General features: G+C 43.4%; 3 protein-coding genes across 3 annotated transcripts; 1 reads left to right on the forward strand and 2 right to left on the reverse strand.

The window, feature by feature from the left end:
* Nucleotides 1–357: 357 nt before the first annotated feature.
* Nucleotides 358–5097, reverse strand: wdr82 (WD repeat domain 82). The gene is made up of 9 exons (XM_077528440.1): nucleotides 4674–5097; nucleotides 3654–3751; nucleotides 2947–3013; nucleotides 2766–2865; nucleotides 2187–2303; nucleotides 1948–2103; nucleotides 1041–1110; nucleotides 767–909; nucleotides 358–530 (listed from the first exon to the last, which is right to left on the reverse strand). The coding sequence occupies exons 1-9, from the start codon at nucleotides 4832–4834 to the stop codon at nucleotides 501–503; spliced, it is 942 nt and encodes a 313-aa protein (XP_077384566.1). The 5' UTR covers nucleotides 4835–5097; the 3' UTR covers nucleotides 358–500.
* A 484-nt stretch (nucleotides 5098–5581) lies between these two features.
* On the forward strand, nucleotides 5582–10468 carry aurka (aurora kinase A). Its single transcript, XM_077528436.1, has 9 exons — nucleotides 5582–5882; nucleotides 6080–6142; nucleotides 7123–7495; nucleotides 7571–7613; nucleotides 7685–7882; nucleotides 8887–9025; nucleotides 9133–9281; nucleotides 9717–9891; nucleotides 9966–10468. The coding sequence occupies exons 2-9, from the start codon at nucleotides 6083–6085 to the stop codon at nucleotides 10146–10148; spliced, it is 1320 nt and encodes a 439-aa protein (XP_077384562.1). The 5' UTR covers nucleotides 5582–5882; nucleotides 6080–6082; the 3' UTR covers nucleotides 10149–10468.
* A 2126-nt stretch (nucleotides 10469–12594) lies between these two features.
* slc32a1 (solute carrier family 32 member 1) lies at nucleotides 12595–17946 on the reverse strand. Its single transcript, XM_077528435.1, has 2 exons — nucleotides 16979–17946; nucleotides 12595–13925 (listed from the first exon to the last, which is right to left on the reverse strand). Exons 1-2 carry the CDS (start codon nucleotides 17381–17383, stop codon nucleotides 12738–12740), a joined length of 1593 nt encoding a protein of 530 aa, XP_077384561.1. The 5' UTR covers nucleotides 17384–17946; the 3' UTR covers nucleotides 12595–12737.
* Nucleotides 17947–20393: the final 2447 nt, after the last annotated feature.

Raw genomic sequence — 20393 nt, forward strand, 5'->3', positions numbered from 1 at the left:
AGGCGAGTGGATTCTTTGTTAACCCTTAGGCATTATTGTGACCGGTTTTCGTTTTTTTGATGGTTCTGACCAAGTCATTTCAAAATAAGATACTGCCCAGTTAATTTGGTGTTTAGTCATTTTTAGAAAACTGAAAAATGCCTCAAACAATGATGCAATTAGGCGAATTGAAAAGGGAGGTTTGATATTTTTGGAAAATGATGAGAACCTTCAGGTAGTGTCGTCGACTTTGCTTTGACTGTATGTGTTGCACTTATCATAAGCCCAAAACAATTGGATGTGACACCACAAATTCTTTATAATGTCCAATCATACTCATAGAGATTATCCATTAAAAAAAATAGACAAATGCCCAGATGTTTTCAAAGACAGTTTTAATGTAAAATAAAAATATATATAAAAACAAATGGACACGCTACTTCTGCACAAAACATAATTTACAATTTATTGGGTCACAAACATGAGGAGGTGTCCCCCCCTGCTGGCTGCCATGTCACACTTCAGTCATCAATGGTGGGAAGCCAGAACGCCTGCAAAGACAGACATAGATAATTTAGACACTTTGGTGTGCGTATGTATTTTACGACCATTCAAAAAGCATCGTAAATTTTGCCCCAAAGCTTAATATCACGCTATCACACTTTGCTTCCAAACTGCTGAGAACAAAAAAACGAGTGTTCCTTCTGTATTGCGTGGCGCCATCATTCCACGAAACAAACGGGTGCCATTATGAGCGGGGGGGTTAGCATGTGACAGCACGGCTCACCATGTTGGAGCAGGCGCTGGCGAACGTCATGAATTTGGGGTTGAACTGGAGGCACGTGATGGGCCCCGTGTGTTTGCCGTCCAGCACCGCCACCTTCAAGCCGCTCTCGGCATTCCATACGTGGATCTTGCCGTCCTCGGAGCCTGCCATGCAAACAATTGCACATTTCAGTGCGGCCAGGATTGAAACTTGCTTCTTCAAAGAAACCGTTTTTAAATGAATGCTTTTGTCCATTACGCTCTTGTGTGTCAATTTTGCAGGTTGTGTAACTTACCGATGACGACAAACTGAGAGTCGGGTGTGAACGAGGCCTCCAGTGTGACACCTTTGTTGTTGTTGTAGCCCTGCAGGTAAACAAACACAATGACGCTGAGTGATTACTCTGCTCCATTTCATCACAGACTCAGAACTGAACTTGATGGGTTAATTTCTATGAAAGTACTCTTCGATTTTTCTAATCTAGGTGACAACTTTTTGTCGCTCCCTGATTCCGGTTTCGTGTGTGTGCTAAGACGTAGTGAGTGACAGAGCAGTAGTACCAGGTAAGAACAAGTGGAAAACTGTGTCAAATATTTTTGCCTTAGTTTTGGTTGACAACATCACAGAGGTGTTCCTTTAACGAAAATATTTATGATACTGAGTGCGCCAAAAGCAGCCTTTCACTTTTATGTTATGAAAATAGGATTGTATGAAAAGATGGCAGCAAGAAAATAAGGTAAGAAAGGGCACACTCGGACTTGAAATTCTAACTGTCCTTGAAACCCTCTACCCGGAAATGTTTACCATGTAATGTTTAGCGGGCTAATGATCATTATATTAAACTTACTGTTAATGAGTCAGTAAAACTCAAAAGCGCTGTTTTGAAATCCTGACATTGTTTTTTAAGTTGTCTTCACACCCTAATTCTGTCTTTGAAACCCTTATCCTTGACTAAAAACCCTATTTCAGAACGCTCACCTTTTCTTGATACTACAACCCTTGCTAACTGTGAGACTGGTGATTCCATTATTTTAATATTTTGGTTAATAAAGCAGCACTTGGTATGTTATAGTTCACTGTAAAGTACAACCACAATCATAAACAAATGGAAATTGTTCAACAAAATGCTGGCTTATTTTCATGAAGTGTGTGCTAATTGACGTCAACGCTGATTACACTGCAAGTGTCAGTGTGCATCTCACCCCAAAAGAATGCAGCACGGCCCCTTTAAACGCGTCGAGGATGCGGAGGGCGCCACCGTTGGTGGAGAGGAGGATGAGCTTGCCGTCGTTGCTGAACTTGAGTCCCGTCCACTCGCACGTACGGTCGTACTGCAGCTTGAAGGTGGCGAAGGGACCCTGCAAATGAGGGACGGGGCTGAGCGAGAAGCTGCTCGACCTGTCGCCGAGCGTCACGTCATGTCACGTCGCCGCGTGCTCACCTTGTCGAACGAGCGCAGGTCGTAAAGCTTCACCATTTCCGAATTGATGCCCGCGGCGAAAATGAGACCCTCGGGGTCGAACGAGCACACCGGCTTCCCCTGGAGGTGCATGAGACCCTGCGCGTGACAACAGGTGCGTGAGATGCTACTTCGGGGAAGTGACTTTCTGCTGCTCCATCAAATATCTGTGCTTTCTGGGTTCTTGCTACACTGTGGGATAATTGTAGCTGCTAACTCTACCCCAAGCCGTACTCGGCACCGGACCAATAGTACGGCAGGTGGCTGATCTGCATGAGACAGGACCAGCATATATTTGGTTACATATTGTCCAATAAAGTGGTTGATTATTCATTCAATGAATGGATATTAAATTGGATATTCTCTGTCTTTTATGATCTCCTTCCTTCTGGCCATCGCACCAACTTATTTCCACACTGCAGTGGACAAATCGGCTCAACTAAGTATCAATGCAAAGATTTAGCTTTTTCTAAACAAATAATTACATTTTTCAGTCCTACAAAAACTGTTTTTAAATTGCAGTAAAAAAAAAAAAAAAAAAGCACAACACGTCTAGATTACCTGGCAATTAGGCGAGCGAAGATCCCACAGCCTTATGGTTTTATCCAGGGATCCGGAAATGAAGGTGTCATCCACAGGAGACATGGAAAGGGAGGTCACTCTGAATACAAAAGTCAAGTGGATTAATTCAGTGTGCCTGAAAGAAAAAAAAAATACAAAAGAAAGAAAGACAAGTACCCACCTTTTACTGTGCCCAGGAAAATAGCGGATGTATTTGTTGTCGTGAAGGGACAAGTATCTGATTGTATCTTCAAGGATGACACAATGGAAAAACATTGGTCATACAGTGTACGTGACACATTTTAGGAACAAAATCGAACCCGCGCAGCGGAGATGAGTGTGCTCTGACATGGGCAAGGCAGTCATTTGTACAGTTAGCTCCAGTGTGGGGCACAATCTTAGACCCAAAAACTGTACAAACAACTACCTCAGACCAGGGTGAGCAGTCGTGTGGCCAGCATCCTGGAGATTTACGCACACGCGGACGTGCTCTCCCATGCATGGTGAAGTATAACAACATATAGCACCTCAAATTGTAATAATACTCATTAAGTGCTGAAACTAAAACAGACTAATTTACAAACCACGCACAGATGAACACTAGAGGCAAACAAACAGAGAAAACATTTACGATTACAGTGTAAAAATGCATATAAATACCCTTCATTGTTTTTTATGCACCTTGGCTATTTTCATTATTTTTTCTAACTAGAAATTAAGACAGATATTCGCATTTCAGTGGACGAAGGACCCGTTAGTGTATTTCATATGATGGAGAGGTACTAGCAACACTTCAAGAAAACAAACAAACAAAAAGATGCATTCTTCACACATTTGGCTTCCATAATAATAATAAAAAATAAAAAATAAAAACTTACGTCAACATACCATCGATTTTGTTGCAACTGTAGACCACTGTGTTGGCTGCATGTGTGTACCTGATCAAATCCACGCCATACTTTTTACTGTTGAGAGTCCTCTTGGGTCTGGTAACACATTTTTTAAAAGAATATGATTAGAATGGACACAACATTTACCTGTTGTCTTCTATATAGAGCTTGTTGTCATTTGGATGAGGGGAGAACTGGAGCCTACAACAGTTGACTCGGGGTGAGTTGAGCGGGGTAATAAACACCCTGGACTGGTCGACAGCTAGCTGCAGGTATGTTAGACAAACAACCATTCACAAACATAGATATCCATCCTCGATCACTTATGTTCAGGGTCACAGATGAGATCCTATCCTCCGAACATTGACTCACATATGTAATTTAGCGCCTTCAATCTCAGCTGGGGGCGGCACGATAGATGACTGGTTAGCGCATGTCCGCCTCCAAGTTCTGAGGACTTGGGTTCGAGTCCGGGATCTGGCCTTCCTGGGTAGAGTTTGCATGTTCTCCCCATGCCTGCATGGGTCTTCTCCGGGTACTCCGGTCTCCTCCCACATTCCAAAGACATGCATGGCAGTTTAATCGGGCGCTCCAAATTGTCCCTAGGTGTGCTTGTGAGTGTGGATGGTTGTTCTTCTCTGTGTGCCCTGCGATTGGCTGGCAACCAGTCCCGGGTGTACCCCGCCTACTGCCCAGAGCCAGATGAGATAGGCTCCAGCGCCCCCGGGGTCGAGAAAATTGAATAATCTCAGCTGACTCAGTCTGGCATAAATCAAGAGGGATTCAAACCGAGAACCACATAATTGCGAGGCAGAAGTACTAACCACTTACCACTTACTTATGGACGACAGATTTTCTTTTAATCGTGTTTTCATACAGTGATCACAAAAACGAGTGAATCGTTTTATGTTGATTTACATTCCAAACTTCAATTACAGGCCGTGGATGGTCACTAGCGTTAGCATGTCAGCTAACAAAACAGCTTGAATGTGTATGTGTTTTTACAATCCCGACTTACTTCCCCTCTTGGCAGTCGTACAACACGAGCGAATCGTCGTCGCTGCTCGATATGATGGACTCTCCGTTGGAGCTGAAGTCGAAGCAGTTGATCTTGTCCTTATTCTCCCGGAAAACCTTTGCCACCCTGAAGCTCCGCAACACATTGTCCGTCAGCTTCATGGCGGCCTTTCTCTTTCTGTGTCCCGCAGGGGGCTTGCACAACTCTCTTTGCACACCTTCAAACTTATTCTTGATATACCTCGCTTCTAAAATATACTAATGTGCACGTAAGGGCGATAACCGTCGTTTTCGACAGAAAATCAAAGAGCGATATTATTTCTCGCGGCGCAACCATTACTTGATACAACGCCCGCGTAATGTCGGTGTCGCGCATGCGCGACTGGCGCCGAGTCCGCCGACGCCGAACGACAACCGGAAAGCACGTGACTTTTGGTTTCTCGCGAGATTGACCGACTCACAGGTTTTGAACATATATGGGTAAACAAAACGTATTGTAGTATGCCGAAACACTGCTGCTTTTCTGAGAATGATATTTATCGAAACCGCTCAATAGGTAATTTGTGGCCATAAACTACGTTTCCTCTCCTAGGCACACGCGTGAGCTCACTTCCTTGTTATCCACCAATCACACCCCACTCTCGCACTCAAGTCCCGCGTAATGTTACTACTTCGGGCACAATTGCTTCTACCACATACATAACCATTCTATTTACATTATATCTTAATCATGATACTAATATGTCATAATATTGATTCCACGCAATTATTCTTTGCCACATACGTAGCTGGCATGTTCAGTTTTTATTTCCTCTCTGCGGCTTTTTTTCTTCTGACGTCACGTTCCAAACAGTTGTCAGCCAATGGGAGAGCGAGCAGTGCATTCTCTCAGCCAATAGAAGCGCGTTCTAATCTTAAAGGTTCGGTAGCGAGGGACGTTTGAAATTAAACAAACCAATCTGGGCTACGTTTGGAGCCATCCTTGTTGATATCTCTATTTATTTCATTATTTTGTTAATAGATAAGTGTAATTGTGTTTGGGATTCAAGACGCCGAAAGTAAAGCCAATCTTTAATTGTTTGAACCACTGGTGTTCCCCTTATGTCCTCTGCGGTGCAACAATTGGAACTAGCGAGGTTAGCCGTTTCCCAGCGTCGAGTTTTTTGCTGGAGTGGTTCCTCAACCTCGCTGTGTAATTTGATACACCTTGGTAAGTTTGCCCACATCTTAATTTTAAAATCTTTTTTTTGTGAAAGGCAATCTTGCAAATCTCAACTTTATTTATAAAGCGTTATCAAATATAAAGCCGATTGTGTCGCGCGATGTCGGGGTTCTTTCAAATGGCGACGTTGCAAAAACGCAAAGTAGACGTACCATGTTTTTTTGTTTTGTTATCTCCTCTATCAGATCATGGAGAACACTGCCAGGCTCAAACTACACGAGCTGAAGGTTCAGAGGCCTGAAGCGAAGGTAAGTAGGCGGCATTGTCAAGCTAACATGGTCTCCCCCATGAACGACAGTTGAAATTAACATAAAGAGCCACAAAAGGGCAGAGGTGGCTAAAGCAATGTACTTGGGTGGAACTGGAAGGACAGATTCTTGTATTAAAAAGGGCAGTGGTTATTTTGCCGTGACTGGCAGCTGGCCTGCTTGTGTTATTTTGCCGTGAATGGCCCTGCTTGGTCTATCGCCGGAGCGGTTCTTGCCCTGGCGTGGACGGCTATTTTACAGTGGGTTGGTCATAATGTGTTATTTTAGCGTGATGTGTCATCTTCTCAAGATGATGCAGTTAAGCATTGATAGCTCAAAAGTACAGTAAGTAGGGGTGTTAAAATCGTTCGGCAATATATCGCGATACTACAGCACGCAATTCTCGAATCGATTCAATAGGCAGCCGAATCGATTTTTTAACATCCATTTTTGATGGAAAAATATTCAACAAAACGTCTAACTTTCACACCTTAAACATGGAAGAATGTTATATTAATGGAACATTAAGCCTTAATATTCTATTTCAATGCTGTTCAAACATGAAAAAGGTTACAACCCGTTTGTTAAATACAGTGGCTCAGTTATAAAACTGAAGTTTGGTAATGGTATTTTCTAAATTTGAGTAAAAAAATCGCAACAATCGACTTGTAAATTCATATCAGGATTAATCGGTATCGAATCGTGATACGGATCGAATCGTCAGGTACTAGGCAATTCACACCCCTAACAGTAAGTGTCCAATCGAGTTAAAGAATAGTTTACAATGTGTGTGTTTAAAAAAATAAAATAAAAATAAAAATGCTGAGCCAAACTAATAAAATGGCAACTAGGAAAGTAGTATTTGCTATATTGTGGCTGTTGCTAAGTCACTAAGTCTTGCACGCACTTCCAGTGCATTCGAACGAGTATCTCATCTCGCCTTGTCTTTTTGCTGATTCATTGTTTTCCTTTCGTTCCAGCGAGCTGAGGACGGACCAATGCGTATCCCTGTGTCCCATCAGTCGCATACGGTAGCCCTGTCCCATAAACCGCAACGCATTCTTTCAGTGTCCAATGGGCCTCAGCGATGTGTGCAGCCGTTAAGACCCAACAAGTCTGCACCTCACCTCCCCAGTGCCACCAATTCTGCTCAACTCGCCGATCAGAATTTCAAACCGGCGACCTCAAATGTAAATCCGCAGCCCAAAACTGCTTTCCAGCAAAACCAGCCCAAGACCAATGAGCCCAAAGTGAATCTGGGGCTGACAAAACCTGCTGTAGGAGCCACTAAACCAGCAACGGCCATATCTGTAAAACCTGCAACGGAAGCTGCTAAATCTGAGATGCCACAGAGTATGGTCACGTAAAATGTATCATTTTAAGGTGGTGTGCCTTTACCGAAATATGCACTTTTTTTTTTTTTATCAGACAAGCCGGCCAAGAAAGATTCTGCAGACTCATCATCATCAAAGTATGGCTTTCTGCATTAGTATACCATTTTTATTTCTTGTTGCTTGTTGAGACTTGTTTGCCTCTGGGAAGGACCAAGAAGCGGTGGAGCCTGGACAGCTTTGAAATCGGCCGGCCGCTGGGAAAAGGAAAGTTTGGCAACGTCTACCTTGCCAGAGAACGCCAGACCAAATTCATCCTGGCTCTCAAGGTGCTCTTCAAAAAGCAACTGGAGAAGGCGGGCGTAGAGCACCAACTCAGGAGAGAAGTGGAGATCCAGTCTCACCTTCGGTAAAAAAAAAAAGAAATTAATAAGCATGTGCATCTGTGGTCTGCGTGTCCAAAAGAGATCAGCGTACACACAATACAGAAATTAAAAAGAGGGTGGAAAACGGTTTGCATTTGCGACCGTTATGATCGTGGTCTCGAGCCCTGCTACTGCATGTCGGTCTGGAGTAGTGTTAATTTTGTCAGGCATTTTTTAATTTATTCTCAGTTTTAGTCCAGTTTCAATCACGCGTGTTAGTTTTTATCATACTTAGTCAACCTCATTCCATTTTTATTTAGTCGACTATAAATGTAGCATTTTAGTCCAAGAAAACACAGTTTTTGTTGACTAAAATTGACCAATAAAATAGTCATTTTTGTCATTACAATCATTTTTACAGACGTGTATATATTTTTTTGGCAGCAGATAATGATGAACATTTCAGCTCTAAAACGATTTCACATAAAATGTACTTCACACACAGTTACAGTATATCAAAAAGTGGCTATTATGAATCCAAGCTAAAATAGTTAAGTTAGCCAGCATTAGTTAGCGGTTGGATTAACATTATTGTTGGAACGTTATAGTCAGATTGTAACGTTATAACTATAATTTATTTATTTTTTTAAACCATAACTCCATCTCCTATGTTCTGTTTGTGCATGTTGCACTCGTTAGCTGTAGATTTGAAAGTGGGTGTGTCACGTGACAGTGTCACAGTGACAGATTAACATTGACAGACTGCATTTTACAAAATCATATAATATTTCATCTCGTTTTTGTTCACGAACTAAAATGTCCATAGGTTTTAGTCCAGTTTTTTATTAAGTGAAGTACATTTTCGTCTCGTCTTCAATAAGCGATGAAAATGCATATTGCTTTAGACCCAGTTAATGTTTATTAAAGGAGGTTTTAGTCTAGTTAGTCCGGTGAAAAATGTATGTTGACGAAATTAACACTCGTCTAGAATGTGATCCCTTGTTATACACGGAGGCTCACTGCAAGTATTCCAAATGCTTCTCTGCAGGCACCCCAACATCCTGCGCCTTTACGGCTATTTCCACGACGAGTCCCGTGTGTACCTCATCCTCGAGTACGCACCCAAGGGCGAGTTGTTCGGTGAGCTGCAGCGCTGTGGATTTTTCGCCGAAGATCGCAGTGCCACAGTAAGTTTTTTTTGTTTTGTTTTTTTTATTTATTTATTTATTTTTGTATTAAATTGGGGGTGGCATCCTCCATCTCACACTGGCGAAAATGACCGTGCCACTCCTAGTACATCATGGAGCTGGCGGACGCTCTGGACTACTGCCACTCAAGGAAGGTGATCCATAGAGACATTAAGCCCGAGAACCTCCTGCTGGGCGCCAACGGGGAGCTGAAGATCGCCGACTTCGGTTGGTCCGTTCACACGCCCTCGTCCAGGTATCGCGTCTTTCTTTTTCTTTATGACAGTTGGGGATGGGCGTGTATGGATACAAGGTGCGCTCTTGTGGCCCGTTCACTATCAGGAACAAACTTATCGTTAAGGTTTTGTATCGTCAAATTATCTTAACTTTTTTTTTTTTTTTGTACATTTTATTACAATTTGGAAGGATAACATGGAACAATGTAATTAATTTCATGTAATTTTTAGTAAAAATGTTATGGTGGGATATGTGGGGCTTTCTTTAAAATTATCTTTATTGGTTTCATAGAAATATTATGTATCAAAAATACCTGGGGTACCCAAGAGTTTAGTACTGTACACTTACTGGTATCTGTCTGGGCGGGGGGAAAAAAAGAAGTGGTATTGAACATGATCCCTAATGTCAATGAAGGTGCCATATGACTGACCAAAGCCCCCGCCTCCTTGTACAGGAGGTCGACTTTGTGCGGAACACTGGATTATTTGCCCCCTGAAATGATCGAAGGAAAGACCCACGACGAGAAAGTGGACCTTTGGAGTCTGGGTGTGCTTTGCTACGAGTTCCTGCTCGGGAAACCTCCGTTTGAAACCAAATCTCACGAGGATACGTATCGCAGGATATCCAGGGTAAGACATCAAGTCTGTTAGGACGGATGGATGTTTACCAATGTATATATTTGCCATCTCTTTTCCCGGTGCAGGTGGAGTACTCGTACCCGGTGCAGTCCAGCGTCAGCACGCTGGCTAAAGATTTGATTTCTCGCCTGCTGAAGCACAACCCTGTGCACAGACTGCCCATAAAAGGGGTTCTTGCTCATCCGTGGGTGGTCCAAAATTCCACCAAGAAGCCCAGCACCCACAGCACAGAGGAACCCAGCCAGTGATTCAAGTCATTTCATGCTGTCGTTATTGTGTACAGGCAACTTGAGCCACGCTTTTCTTCCGGTTTGCTGTCTTGTAAATGTTTTGCGTTTTATTGTAATAACTAAGAAATTTATTAACTTTTCATATGTTGTTACTTGAAATGAAAAATTCCTTCTGCACTTTCCCCCAGCATACTCTTGAATTTTTGTTGGGAGTGCTGTTCCGCCTTTGGCCAGCAGGGGCCGCCAGTGCATCACTTATCGCTAATTGGCGTGAAGCGTTTCTTCCACTGACTTTGTGCCAGAAATCAATTTTATGCTCCAATAAAGTGTTGACACCACTCTCTATATGTATTTCCCTATACATGGATTTTGCTTAACATATGGAAATGTTGAAAAATGAAAACATGATGTGAGGGCTTCGATTGCAACGGTCGCAGTTTTCAGAAGTGTTTCTACACGTGATCTCGCATGCGCAGTAGCAAATTTTTCATAAGTTTAATGTCCAACGTTTGACTTACAGTTATACATTTTTATATATATACTTATATTATATTATATTGCAACGCGTTATTCAAACTGTTTATTTACCCCTTCTCTTCTGTCTTTTCTCCCCATCATTCACATATGCAGACGCCGCTGAAGACAACACCGCGCATGAACGAGTAAGATCAGAAGGTCTCTTATATGCTTGGAGCGCAAAATGTGCAATACTTTTTTTAAGAGCACCGGAGGCCAAAGCCTAGTGGAGAACAGGTGTTTATAGAATTATGTTCTTATCTCCAAGTAGTATAGTATATGCACTGGTTTCGTCGACCATATTGTTTGTGCAATTTCTGAGCCCTTAAACATTTTTATTTTTTTTTTTGATAGGAGGCCAAGTGGTGAACGGGCATTGACTGAACTGTGTGATCTTTGAGTGCTCGCGCACCCCAAAAAAAAAAATAAGCATTTGAAATTCGGAATGAAAATAGTAGGCCCTACGTTCATTTTTATTTAGCGAAGCGTTGACTGATTTTCATCCTTTGTGACCCAATTCTCATCCCCTCAAATAACTTGAATTAAAAAAAAAGAAAAAAAAAAAAAGAATTCAAGTGCCTTTTAGGTGTATTTTCAAGGAGGAGAAGGCCAAATCGAAGTGTCGTTTTGACTGCTTTCTTCTTTACGCCCATACAGTCAAGGGGAAAAACTGAATTTCGTTGTGGCTTGTGTTTTAAAAGGGGTCTTATTTTTGGACGACCGACCCCCAGCCCCCACCCACCCCTAAATAATTCAATTTAAAAAAAAAAAAGAATGCAACTGCTTTCTACATCATTTTCTGTTCTTTATTACTGAGAAAAAAAATACATGTTCTGACCATTTTAGTGTTACATAAGACCACACATGATTTTTTTTTTTTTTACAATATAATTTCACTTCTTTTAATCTGTTATTCTTTAATATTAATTTCCACGATATATGATAACGACTTTGAGATATACATTCCATCTGTTTTGAAACCACAATAATAATACACTACACGTACGTTTGTTTTTTTCTTTTTTGAAATAACATTTCCACAGGACCCCATTTGATTGCACAGAATGAAAAATGTCCGTATGCACGTTTTCCTCTCTTTCTCTCTCCCTTTTTTAAATTAAGATTTTTCATACGCCGAATTCATCCTTTCGTGTGATAGCAGGCCACGTGTTTGGAATGTGATGACAAACAGCATTTGTACTTGTATGTGCAGAGGGAGCCATTGTTGGAGCTGACAATCCAAGCTATAGAAAGTAAAAGTGCCAATTTATCCAATCTATTATTATTTAAATATCCCCTTCCAGTTGTATTTCATGAGTGTGTGTGAGTGCGCTAAATATCATACATTCAATGCATAGTTTGAATAGCTGCTTATAAGGTCCAATCTGTGTTTTTACTGACTAAAGAGGCTACAACTCTGGAAAATAAATATATAAATAACCACTACTGAAGTTTTTGTTGTTTTTTTTGGTATTTTGACCATTTTTTATTTTCTGCATAAATGCTCCAAATGACAATATTTGGTATTTGGGAGTTTTATGCTGTTAATAAATAAATAAATGAAAATATAGAGGAAGTGATCATTTTTGCATGTAGGCTCTTTTGTTTTCCAGAGCTGTATATTTGTTTTTATGTTTCTGCTGGTTATTGCCATTGTGTTTGGACATTTATTTGATTCATCTTATTGCATCTTGCCTTCGAAGAAACGATTTCATAGCGTCAGTCCAGCAGATTAAGGGGAAGGAGACGTGGTTGATTTTCATGGTCGTATAGACTGAAGCGACAAAATGGAGGAGGGCCGGATAGCTATTATTCTACATTTGCAGCATCTTGCTTTTAAAGAAATGAATATGAGTGTCAGACAGTCAAGCTGATTGAGGGGAAACTGTTTTGGTGTGGGGTTCTTGGATTTGCACAGCCAATTGATTAGGCACACCCGCATCAGACTATTGTGATGAACGCAAGGCCTCGTGACAGGAGGGCATAGAGCGGCTGTGGTGCGCAAGACTGCATGGATGGACGCGAGCGTGCGCTTTGACGTATGAACTGAAGCGAGAAAAGGAGGAGGAAGAGGCGGGCTCGCCTCCGAGTCTACTCCTCGATGTTGTACTTGAAGGCCTCCACGAGCCCCTCCATGGAGTGGATGAAGCCGGAGATGCTGCATATACCGCCGATGACGAAGATGGCCACGTCGAAGAAGACCTGGTGCCACTGCAGCTTCCTCCACAGCAGCTTGAGGTGAAAGAGGCTGGGCAGCAGGAAGCAGAGCCCCGCCCCCGTCAGGCTGCCCGTCAGGCCCATGAGCAGCGCGAAGTGCGGCACGTAGATGGCCATGAGCAGCGTGAAGACCACCAGGCCGCAGCGCAGGCTCAGCCCCCACGACTTGAGGCGCCCGTCGCCGCCGTAGCAGTCCGGGAAGAAGGCGCGGCCGCCCTCCTGAAAGAAGCTCTTCTCCAGCACCTCCACGGCGGCGAAGAAGGGCAGCGGGTAGGAGAGCAGCGCCTTGGCCACCAGGAAGATGTTGACCACGGCGCGGATGCCCGGCGGCAGGTTGTCCGTGATCACCTCCTTGGTGGCGTCGGCCCACGTCAGGTAGGCCACCAGGGCGAAGAGGCCCTTGAGGATGCAGGCGGCGATGTGCGTCCAGTTCATCATGCAGTGGAACTCGCTGGGCTTCTGCATGTTGCCCTCCAGCGACGGCAGGAAGATCTGCGACGTGTAGCTGAACACGATGATGCCGATGGAGATGGGGAACTTCTTGACGTCGATGTAGAACTTGACCTTGTCCCACGCCCACACCCGCGCCCGCGACAGGCAGTAGGCGATCACCAGCACGTTGATGACGAAGTGGGCCAGCGTGCACAGCAGGCTGAACTTGGACACGGCCTTCAGGTTCTTGAGGAAGGCGCACGGCAGCAGCGCCGCCGTGGCGATGATGGCCCACGACTTCTGCGAGATGGGCATGTTGGGGAAGCTGTTGTACATCAGGTTGCCGCTCACCACCACGTACAGGATGCACGTCATCACCAGCTCGATGATCTGCGCCACGTTGACCACGTGGCCGCCCAGAGACGGGAAGCGCGGCGCGCCGCACGCGTTGGCGATGTCCACGTACGAGTCGCGCACGCGCACCACGCGCCCGTCCTCGTCCTCCTCGTACAGGCACGCGATCAGGATCTTGCCCGTGTAGCAGCACACCACGGCGGCGAAGATGATCAGGAAGAGGCCCAGGTAGCCCCCGTGCAGGATGGCGTAGGGCAGGCCCAGGACGAACATCCCCTGCGAGGCGAGCACACGCGAGGTGATTTGGGGGCATTTCAGGTCAGCACGTTACCTCCGCCAGGTAAGGTACACTACATTCAAATCAAAATATCGACGTGTATGTGCATGTGGCTTTTTGTATCCAAACAGGAGATTGGCTAATCCAGATTCCATCCAGTTTGTGTAAATATTTGGCACCAATTGAAAACCGTGTCACAATCCGTCTTAAACGAATTATATCCGCATCGGATCCAGATTGCACAGCAGTGTGAATACCCTGTCTAAAAAGTACACACCAATTCAAATCAGGTTTTGTGACACATATAAATCATCTCAAATCTTTTTCCACCATTAATGTGACTTATGACTTGCCCACGAAAATCATGGTTGCACAAGTGTGCACACCCTCTTCTAACTGCGGATGTAGCTGTGTTCAATAATTACAAACCTGCCACCATTTAAAGTGTCTCTGATCAATTCCAGTTCAAGTTCAAATGTTCTAGTAGGCTTTTTCTGACATTTCCGTTCATAATGTCTTGCAGCACAAGACAGATGCATTAATTGTCTTGCAACATAAAATAAATACGTAAACTCTCCTGAATATGTGGACCAATGAAACCGGTTTAGAACTTTTGGGCAATGGGCACAAAAGGGAAACGTTTGACACAAACACAATTAAAAGAATTCCATGCCACGCACATGGTGGCAGCATCATGCTTTGGGGCTGTTTGCCTCTGCTGAAGCTGAGGCCTTAGTTGAGGTGGAGGGAATTAAAAAAAAAATACTTTTGCTAGAAAGGAACAAAAAAATCCAGGAAAGCCTACTAAAACATCTGAATTTCATTTGGGGTTAATCAGATACACGGCAAGTGTGAGCCCGACTCCCAAGTACAACAAGTTTGAATTTGGTTGGTTATAGAGCTCAGACGAGCACCAAACACCCGCATTTGACTGTGACCAAATCAACTCGAATGGGTTACTCAATGAATGTGGAAAAACATGTCATCGTTTTTCATCCTGTCTAGCACTATAAGCTCGTTTATCTCTTAGGTTTGCAAACTTACTTTCATTTGTGACGTCATTAGCCGGTCAACAGTGAGGCGTTCGCTGGCCAAATATTCTCATAACTACTTGTGGTTGTCCACTTGAATGAACCGTAATGGTAATGGGACGTGCAATCCAAACATTCCTTGTGACTGCAATATGCTATAATGTGTTCAGAATTGAAAAGGACATTTCTGATTCTGTGTTCGTTTTCATACCACTATTTAAGTCACCACCGATTTCAGACTGAGCTGGTTAATTCTATAAGCCGTACCACCAGCTAAGAGGGTGTGCACACTTATGCAACTGGTGACAAAAAGTCTTAACCCCTGGGCATTATCTTATTTTGAAATGACTTGGTCAGAACCATCAAAACCCGAAAACCGGTCACAATAACGCCGAAGGGTTTTAAAGTGATCTGATATTGATCTGATCCAGATTCAGTCTGGTGTGTAATTGTTATGTTTTCTATATCGCGTCTCTCTTACGCAGTCAATTTGAACATCTCCTAATGTGTATGAAGGTTTGCTGATAAGATGCAACTTTGAACCTGTTTTGATTCAGAACTGAACTACATTGAAATTTTGGAGCTCATTTAATTTAAAGTCACTCTTACCTTGTCCTATTACTTGTTCCTCATCTGATCTTTATGCAGGGTCAAAAACTGCCAAATCAAACTGATCAGGATCCAATCCAGATATAGAATTTGGCACCAATTCATTAAAAGTATGCAGTATTTGAAAACTAACCAATCCCATGAATTTAACAAGCTCAGAAATACATACCCAGTTCATACAAAAAGTCACTTTAACATCAAAACAGAGTGGATCCAGATTTTAACGTGAAAACTTACTTTAAGCATGCCCGATTGCTCACACCTGTATGCAAGGTCAGATGTTGCCATGCCAAAACTATTTTCATCTGGATATGATCCAGATTTGGCACTTGGTGCCAAATCATACAAAAGCGCATATATTTAGCATGCTCAGACATTTAGCCAATTTGAAGACAATGAGTTTGATTTGGACACGTTATTATGAAATTGAGTTCAATCCAGATCTGATCCAGATTGAGCATTTAAAAGAAATGTCAGTTAGAAAGGTAAGATCACGTTTGTCCTATTGCTTGTATCTCTGGTTTGATGTGCAGGGCTGGGCACTGCCAAGCTGAACCCAATTACATCCATATCCGATTTTAATTTGTCCCATTACTTACATTTCTGATAAAAAATGTATGTGGGGTCAGATGCTGCCATGACAAACCCAGATTCATCCAGATCACATCTGGATCACACATTAGATCCCGATTTATCAGGTATGTCATGTGACAAATCCTGTGCATTAGACATTTTGTTCAGACAAAAGGCTCTCAGACACTTTCATATCAGATCTAGTTGATACCGGATTTGATCCAGATTGCACATGATGTAAATCTGTCAGATCAGATTGTCATATCTCCTTCCAAGTGATTTATCCAGTCACTTGTGCTCATCCCACCGTGGTGACGGGTTACATTCTCTTGAGTCTTCCTGTAATGCTAACTGACGACCCAACCGCCCCCCCCCCCTCCCGTTTGACGTAGCGTGGGTTTTCCACTTGGCTCCACGTCCGTCTTCCCTCCCGCCTCCAACGTCACCACGAGTTGAAGGAGACACGCTGTGACGTCAAAGACCTCGATAAGGGCCGCCGTTTTTTTTTTTTTTCTTGTCGCAGAGCCGTACTCCCGAGGGGGCGACTTGCTTCGTTCACGCCCACTTTTTTTTCTTTTCTTTTCTTTCACTGCACGCTCCGGTGCGCCACGGACGCGCGTAATTGCGCATGGAATCCATTGGAAAAAGATGAAATACATTGTTACATGTCATAAAAAATGTTGAATTATATTATACTTTATTTACAAAAGATATTTGAGACAATAGAAAGTGCGTGTTCGTGGGGAATATGCGCGGGGGAGATGATGACATCACATCTCCGTTGTGCCTCATTCTATCGGACCGATTTGCTTCCAACTCGATGAGGTGCGCGCGCGTACCTGGATAGCGTTGGTGACGTTCCACCCCGCCTCCCAAGCCGTGATCTTGGGTTTGTCCTCGGACAGTTCGTTGTTCGAACCCCCGTCCTTCGAGGACGAGCGCGACGGCCCGGTGCCGTCCCGCTGGTAGTGGCTGTCGCCGTCCAGGCCAGCGTCGCCGCCTTCCCCGCCTCCTCCCTCCGCCGCCGCTTTGTCGTCGGCGGCCAGGATGTCCATCTGCATGCCCTGTCGGTGGTCGTAGTCCAGGTCGTCGCAAGCGGCGAAGCCCAGCGCCTCCTCGTCGGTGGCGGCCTGGAAGCCCATCCTGGCGAACATGCCGCTGACTTTGGCTTGGGATTTGTTGCTGACGGTCGTGGCCGCGTTGGAGAGTTTATTGGACAGTTTGCTCCGGATTAACGTCGCCATGTTTGCGCTAAATTCCTCCTCTCCTTATCCAATATATAAAAAAAAATGAGAGGCTACTTTGGGTGGCGACGTCCGCTTCGTTGCATCCACAAGACACTGGAGTGGGTGGGTGAGGAGGGGGGGAAGCACTACTTCGAATTAAGACACCGATGGTTATTTTTCCTTTTCTTTTTTTAGTTGCTATCTCCACTTCTTCCTCAGTGTGCTTCTCCTCAGGTTCATTTCACCTTCAGACGTCGCTGCTCCGCTTCTGCATCCTGCCCCCCTCCTCTCCTCTTCCTTCCCTTCTCCTGTCCTCTCCTCTTGATGCTCGACGCCTCCTCGCTGTCTTTTTGGCTCCAGACGCCGTGCGTAAAAGCTTTACGCACGCACCGACCCACCAAAAAAGTCTTTTTGTAAGTAAGGCCTTTATGATATCCTTTTTTTTTTTGCGCGTGGGGTGGGTGGAAGGTGCGTTCAGGTGCCTTCACTGATGCCAATGCGGTACCGTGGCGCTCAGGGGAGGTGGGCTTGAGTCCCCCCCTTCTCTCCTCCACCTCCTCCCTCCTTTTTTTTTTTTTTTTAGTAGATAGAGCCCCGCACCAGGAGAACACGGGAGAGATTTGCTGCATTTCTAGGGGAGGTGCTTGCGGTACCCCTCACCACCCTACACCCGCCCTCACCCCGCTCACCCACTCCCTCCTCACCCCCTCCCGAAGCCACGATCTATAATACTTCAGCCCGACGTCCAATGACATTTCGGCGGCCTCCGATCTCGCCCAAGTTTACGCATATAAAAGGAGGCTGACATTTGTGCCAAAAGCCAACCTCATTTGGATCACAGCTAAATGTAGGATTTTTTTTTCCTTTTTCTTTTTTTTTTTTCTTTTTTTTTTTTTAAACATAAATTGAACATTTTGCATCTTTTTAATTTTAATTTGCATGGGCTGGAGCAGGAAAATTGATTTTGGATGGGAACAAGTTGATTTTTTTTATAGTCATTTTAAAATGGACTATATTCTTTGTCCAATTTGACATTTTTTGTTCCAATAATCTGGCCCATTTTATTATTATTATTATTATTTTTTATGAGAAATATGTCATTCATTCATTCATTCATTCATTCATTCATTCATCCATCGAGGGATTATCTGCGTCTGTGCGCGCGTCTGCCATTGTGAGGAATGGCGCCCGTTCAAGCAAAAGGAGATTTTATTAATGGCGGAAAAAATACTATTTTTTAATTTTTTTTAATGGTAGGCTACTTGTTTAAATTTCAAAAAGCCTCATTTCTGTTTTGAAATAATCATACACGCAGGCCAGTTTTGTATTTCATTTGTTTAATAATACATTTGTTGTTTGCTCTTATTTGCAGAGGTGCAGCATCGGATTCTTTAGCAAATATGGATATTGTTTTTTTTTTTTCCGCCCATGAAAATTCTTTTCATGCACACGACGCTTCCTCATCATCATCATCATCATCATCATCATCATCATCGTCACCCTGATCCCTGCCACAAAGCGGCCTCGCTGCCTGATGTTAAAGCTTCCAATGTAATGCAATGCGGCTCCAAAAAATAAAAATAAAAAAAAATTACATCGCGTTAAGTTAAGGGCATGGCACATTTAAATTCCCCTCCTAAAATAAATATAAAAAAAAAGGCTTCATTATTATGTTAGGAATATAATTCCAACACTCGGGGGAAAAATAACTAAACACAAACTAAAAAAATAAAAATTTACAACAACAAAAAACACTCATGACAAGACGAATTTCTTCGTTGTGCTCCCCACCTCAAACCCCCTAAAAACCTATGAATTAAATCTCATCAAAATGCACACACAAGCGAGCACAGATTGTCCTGCACGCGCGGACGTGTTAACGACGGAGGCTCTTATCAGCAGCACGCAGGCAGCCTCCGGTCTGCAGGATGAAGGTTACGCGGTGCGTGCGTGCAACATCTCCCACAGCACCAAAACACTCGCAAGGACGCCACTCATCATCTGCTGAATTTACGTTTTCATTTAACACACACACGCGACAATTCCCGCCAAATACGAGCGTTGTAATAAAATGTTCATATTTATGCGAACACATGGAGGAAAGTGATTTTTTTTTTTTCACTTGATCACCCACAGGGAGAGTCACGATGATGATAGCGGGTGGCAGGGGCGACATTATAGGGGGCAGGGCCAAGTCCTCGGGGGATTTACGTCGACGTTCGACCAATCAAAATTGTTCATTCACTTCGGCGCCTATTTAGGTAAAGATGGAACGAAATCGTTTATTTCTCTTTTTTCCCCTTTTTTCCCCCAAACATACATTGATGAATCAATATAGTTTAACATATGACTCAACGTAATTTTTCAAACTTGAGTTGCTTACAAGTCATACTGCGCATGCGCATTCCATTTGGATGTTCCGACGGTAAGCCCCAAGGGACAAAGCACACGAGAGCATCTTTGTGATACGGATTTTAAAAATTGGTTTTTCAATGGAAACATGGACAGCACTTAAACAAAACATTTGCATTTGACAAACAGAACAGTGTCTCACTCCAATTAAATTGAAATGTACAATGAAACCACATCTGTCAAATCAATGCTGTACACAACTAAGGAATTAAAATGCTTACAGACAAGATGAGGAAGAAGTCAACAAAAACAAATAAATGTGAAAATAAAATTCTTCATGTCGACCAAGTCGTGCTTGCGTCTACCTATATAGTAAACCCTAATTAAAACAAAATTTAGTCACAATCATAATTATCAATTATCCATCTCTCCCTCCATCCATCCTAAAAGAAGCATTAAGTTGGCTATTTTGGTCGAAATAACTTTTTTTTTTTTTTTTTTTTTTTTTTTTTTTTTAAATCAACTCATCCTGGGGGGCAGAGGGGGTTCATTCCATTGCTACCCAATTTTGCAGCACCCTCTAAGCCTAACCCTAAACTATGAGACGGGCCAAGCCAAAATGGAAGACTTTATTTTTCTTCTTGCAATGCCACCGCAGCCTGCATATAGGCGTAAA

Source organism: Festucalex cinctus, chromosome 8 (assembly GCF_051991245.1).
Source record: "Festucalex cinctus isolate MCC-2025b chromosome 8, RoL_Fcin_1.0, whole genome shotgun sequence".
Classification (NCBI taxonomy): Eukaryota; Metazoa; Chordata; class Actinopteri; order Syngnathiformes; family Syngnathidae; genus Festucalex; species Festucalex cinctus.

What these genes read in the sequence shown, in the direction of transcription:
- wdr82 (XM_077528440.1), bottom strand. Translation starts at nt 4,834, where the DNA reads ATGAAGCTGACGGACAATGTGTTGCGGAGCTTCAGGGTGGCAAAGGTT. An exon ending in TTTCCTGGGCACAGTAAAAG is followed by an intron (nt 2,866 to 2,946) that starts GTGGGTACTTGT and finishes TTTTGTATTCAG; the next exon opens with AGTGACCTCCCTTTCCATGT. An exon ending in ACCTGCGCTCGTTCGACAAG is followed by an intron (nt 2,104 to 2,186) that starts GTGAGCACGCGG and finishes CCTCATTTGCAG; the next exon opens with GGTCCCTTCGCCACCTTCAA.
- aurka (XM_077528436.1), top strand. Translation starts at nt 6,083, where the DNA reads ATGGAGAACACTGCCAGGCTCAAACTACACGAGCTGAAGGTTCAGAGG. An exon ending in TAAATCTGAGATGCCACAGA is followed by an intron (nt 7,496 to 7,570) that starts GTATGGTCACGT and finishes TTTTTTTATCAG; the next exon opens with ACAAGCCGGCCAAGAAAGAT. An exon ending in CGTATCGCAGGATATCCAGG is followed by an intron (nt 9,892 to 9,965) that starts GTAAGACATCAA and finishes TTCCCGGTGCAG; the next exon opens with GTGGAGTACTCGTACCCGGT.
- slc32a1 (XM_077528435.1), bottom strand. Translation starts at nt 17,383, where the DNA reads ATGGCGACGTTAATCCGGAGCAAACTGTCCAATAAACTCTCCAACGCG. An exon ending in ACGTCACCAACGCTATCCAG is followed by an intron (nt 13,926 to 16,978) that starts GTACGCGCGCGC and finishes CTCGCCTCGCAG; the next exon opens with GGGATGTTCGTCCTGGGCCT.